The 3,660-nt window shown below is 40.6% G+C and overlaps 1 protein-coding gene across 1 annotated transcript; it reads right to left on the bottom strand.

Annotated features, from left to right (window-relative positions):
- Positions 1-449: 449 nt before the first annotated feature.
- Positions 450-2,898, bottom strand: LOC120542927 (acyl carrier protein, mitochondrial-like). Its single transcript, XM_039775666.1, has 5 exons — positions 2,693-2,898; positions 2,396-2,518; positions 1,754-1,841; positions 1,453-1,562; positions 450-634 (listed from the first exon to the last, which is right to left on the bottom strand). The coding sequence occupies exons 1-4, from the start codon at positions 2,843-2,845 to the stop codon at positions 1,471-1,473; spliced, it is 456 nt and encodes a 151-aa protein (XP_039631600.1). The 5' UTR covers positions 2,846-2,898; the 3' UTR covers positions 450-634; positions 1,453-1,470.
- Positions 2,899-3,660: the final 762 nt, after the last annotated feature.

Raw genomic sequence — 3,660 nt, 5'->3', positions numbered from 1 at the left:
TTGTTGCAGCCTTTTCTCTGGCTTTACATTGGATGAGCTTATAAAAGGTACAGAAAATGTCAGGAGCTTTACTGAACCCCAAATCTCAGAAACATCAAGCTGTGAAACCTAATTATACTAAAACCTAAATATGAAGCTGCCAGGAGTGAACAATGGACTGTTTAATAGATCTGAGTTAACTGTTCATCTGTTTGCTTTCTTTGCATTTCTTTGTTTTATTTCCAGTTAAGGGGGGAAAAAAAAAGTTACGTCAATTACAATTAAGGCAAAATAAGACTGTTAAATTAGCAGCAGTAACTGGTTATTACTTAAAAAGGGGGCCGAAAGGAAAACCTGCAGCAGCATTTCAGGATCTAAGTTTGAAGCCACTGCCACAGATGATCTGCCATCAGGGCTAATGCACATACAAGTAAGAAATGTCTCACCCATTAACACCAATACACCGGCAGGAAAGTTAACATATTGTTTTTTTATTTGAACTCACACGTTTAATACAACCTTTAAATATAAACGCGTTCAGAAAACTGACTGGATGATACTCTGAACAAGACAAACTTAAATGTCAACGACATCTATCAATCCAACAGAAACTCAATAAGTTGCTGGAAGAGATCCAGAGATTTCACTGCTTGACCTGAAATGAAAAACAAACATTGCCTGCTCAGCATCAGCACAGTTTGAACATAAGAAATTTAACACACAAGGAGAGACCATCAAGCTACTTTGTTTAGCTAATAACTAAGCTGTCCAATATCTCTTCCAGATACTTCTTAAAGCTTGTTAAGGCATCTGCTTCAACTACATGACTTGGTAGTTTGTTCCACATTCCACAACCTTTAATGTCAAGTGTTTCCTGGCTTCAGTCCTAAGTGAATCTCCCCTTAATTTCCAGTGGTGTCCTCAAGTATGTGACTTACCCTTAATTTGAAAGAATTCCATAGCATCTACTTCATCAATGCCTTTGAGAATACTGGAAAAACTGGATTAGGTCCCTATACATTTATGTCTCCTCTGCTCATGACTAAACTCACCGAGTCTATCAGAGTAAAATGTGTTCTTGGGTCCTGGACTGCATCTGATCACTCTTCTTATCAGAGCTTTAAATGTTGATTCATCTTGTAACATGTTGACCAGAACTGCACACGATACTCCATACATAGCCATACCAGTACATTACATAGTTTGAGCACAACATCCTTTAATTTATATTCAACAGTTTTTACAATATAACCTAACAGTTTATATGCCTTTTAATGGCTTCTGCACATCCCAAGGATAAACCTTTCTAAATCTAAAAACACACTTTGTGGAATAAACCTGTGACTGCTTTTGTCTGTTATGCAGAACAGTAGTATTTATTTTAAAAGGAACACCTTATGAAAGGCTACATTTTTGCTCACAAGGATCTCCTCCCAAACAAACAAGTCAGAAAAGAAAAGAAATGTGCAATACCTTTGCAGAGGAAGGCCTTTATTGATAAACATCCTTCTTATCCACGATATAATCTACAATCTCTTGAGGAGTCATCAGCTTTTCTGCATCAGAATCTGGAATTTCAAATCCTGCAAAGAAAGTGAGATGCAGACTGTAAACATGATAAAGAACTGCAACTTTGGAAAGAATGCTTGAAAGGATATCAGGTAGGAGTATTCTCTAAAGAAATTACTAATCAATAAAGGAGCAGGCTTTTCAGCCAAAAACAAATAACATTTTGTCAAATGGTCCCAAAGGTATGAATCAAGACAGCACTAACCAAACTCATCTTCCATGGCCATGATTATCTCAACTTGATCCAGACTGTCCAAGCCCAAGTCCTTCATAAAATGGCATGTGGCTGTTAACTAGAAAAGAATACATTAAAACCTGCACATCCTCTCAGACATCTATGACACATAAAACAATCCATCCCTTTAAATGGGTAAGTGGGTTAGTTAGTAAAGGTCACAGAGAGACAAAGACTATTTTGGCCACAATGAGAAAAAGACAGGAACCAAACCAGGAGGTTCACCAGTCCATCACTGGCATGCACGGAGATTCAATTTAGCAAACAAGCTTGATGGACTGAATGTCCTCCTCTTGTTTGTCAAATTTCTCATGTCCCCATTGACTGGCACTATACATATATGCACTCAATTTCAGCAATTCACTCCCAACGGAGCTCCCCAGCAACCTAAGCCAATCATTGTTAAGTCTCATAAACCTTGCCAGTTTCAAGCATACCAGGATTCACATAATTTGGCATTCTGTAAGCCCTTCTGGTAGTATCCAGAAAATGTTCAGAAACTGTGCACACCGATGTCGGCTCAGCCAAGTCTCACTGCATTACAAGTTGCACAGTTTCAAATCCACCCGAAGGTACTCAATGCAACATCCACAACACCGGCCACAGGCATACCTTCTCTGGGTTGATCTTGTCATAAAGCTTCAGGACGTAGAGGACCCTCTCCTGTATACTGTCCAGCGTAAGAGGGGGCAGGTCTCCATACTGTCTGCTTAACTGCGTGACCGGGTTGTACACCTTCAAAATTAAAGTATGCAGGGAATCCGTTACCAAACAGGTTTTTTTTTTTCATTCTCAGTTTTTTAAAACATGATGCTTTTTGGAGCATTACATGACAAAACAATGCGCGAAATCAAAGAATTCTCAAAGACGCTCAGGTCACGGCGGCCAACAACAGTTTGCAACCCTTACCTGCGGAAGCGTGGGCCGCCGAGAGTCGGTAATTAAAGAGAAAGACTGACAGCTGGGAAGCGTTAAAGTTCGGGTACATGTACTGGCAGGGGTGAAGATGGCGGACGACCTAACGAATGAGCGGACACACCGGGACAGAACACGCGCCGCCATCTCTGCAGGAGAAACTATCCCACAATGCACCTGCGCTGAGAGCCTTTGACCCAGCATCAGCGCCTGCGCAAAGCTCCTTCTGAGGCGAAACTTGAATTGCTAGTATTTTAACGTCACTCTGTTGGACGTCGCTAACTAGACGCCTCATGACCAGCAGCATCGTACGTCAACGTCGCCGCCATATTGCGAGTGGCACTGCTGTGTAGTGAAGTGATGGATACGATTCCTCACGCATGTTCTGCTTGGGATTTTACAAACCGCTGTACGCTCCAAACCAGATCCCGGGGGATTACATTTCATGGGTAAGGCTGAACAACTGTTTTGGTTATATTTGAAAACTTGAAAATCCCGTTTAATAATCTTTACTTTAGCTAATCCAGGCTAAGATAGTAAAGCTATGCATTTATGTGCTCAAGTGAGCATCCAAACAACTTTTTGGCTAAACGTATTTAGTCACTAACTATGTAGATTGTTGTTAGCTGTTAACATTTCTCAAACTTGATGATGTTTTTTTCACAAAGAGCACATTGAGGAGTTTGAAATTGACAACTATCATTGCATGCTCATGTCTTTAAGTTGTGTCCGTCTTCCACAAACTAAGGCTGCACCATATTGCCAGACTGAATACTCTCAAATTACAGGATCTGAGTGAGCGAGAGGGAGTGTACTCTGTGGGAGATCAGTGATGTAGGGGGGAGCTTTAAATGTTAAGAGCGGTATTTTGTATTGTATTATGTAGTTAACAGGAAGCCAGTGAAGTTTAGAGAGAATAGGTGTAGTATGTTCAGTGGATTTAGAACAGCAGCTTATTATCC

This window comes from Polypterus senegalus, chromosome 13 (assembly GCF_016835505.1).
Source record: "Polypterus senegalus isolate Bchr_013 chromosome 13, ASM1683550v1, whole genome shotgun sequence".
Taxonomy (NCBI): domain Eukaryota; kingdom Metazoa; phylum Chordata; class Cladistia; order Polypteriformes; family Polypteridae; genus Polypterus; species Polypterus senegalus.
Note: the sequence above shows the minus strand (reverse complement) of the source record. Positions and strands in the feature narration are given on the sequence as shown.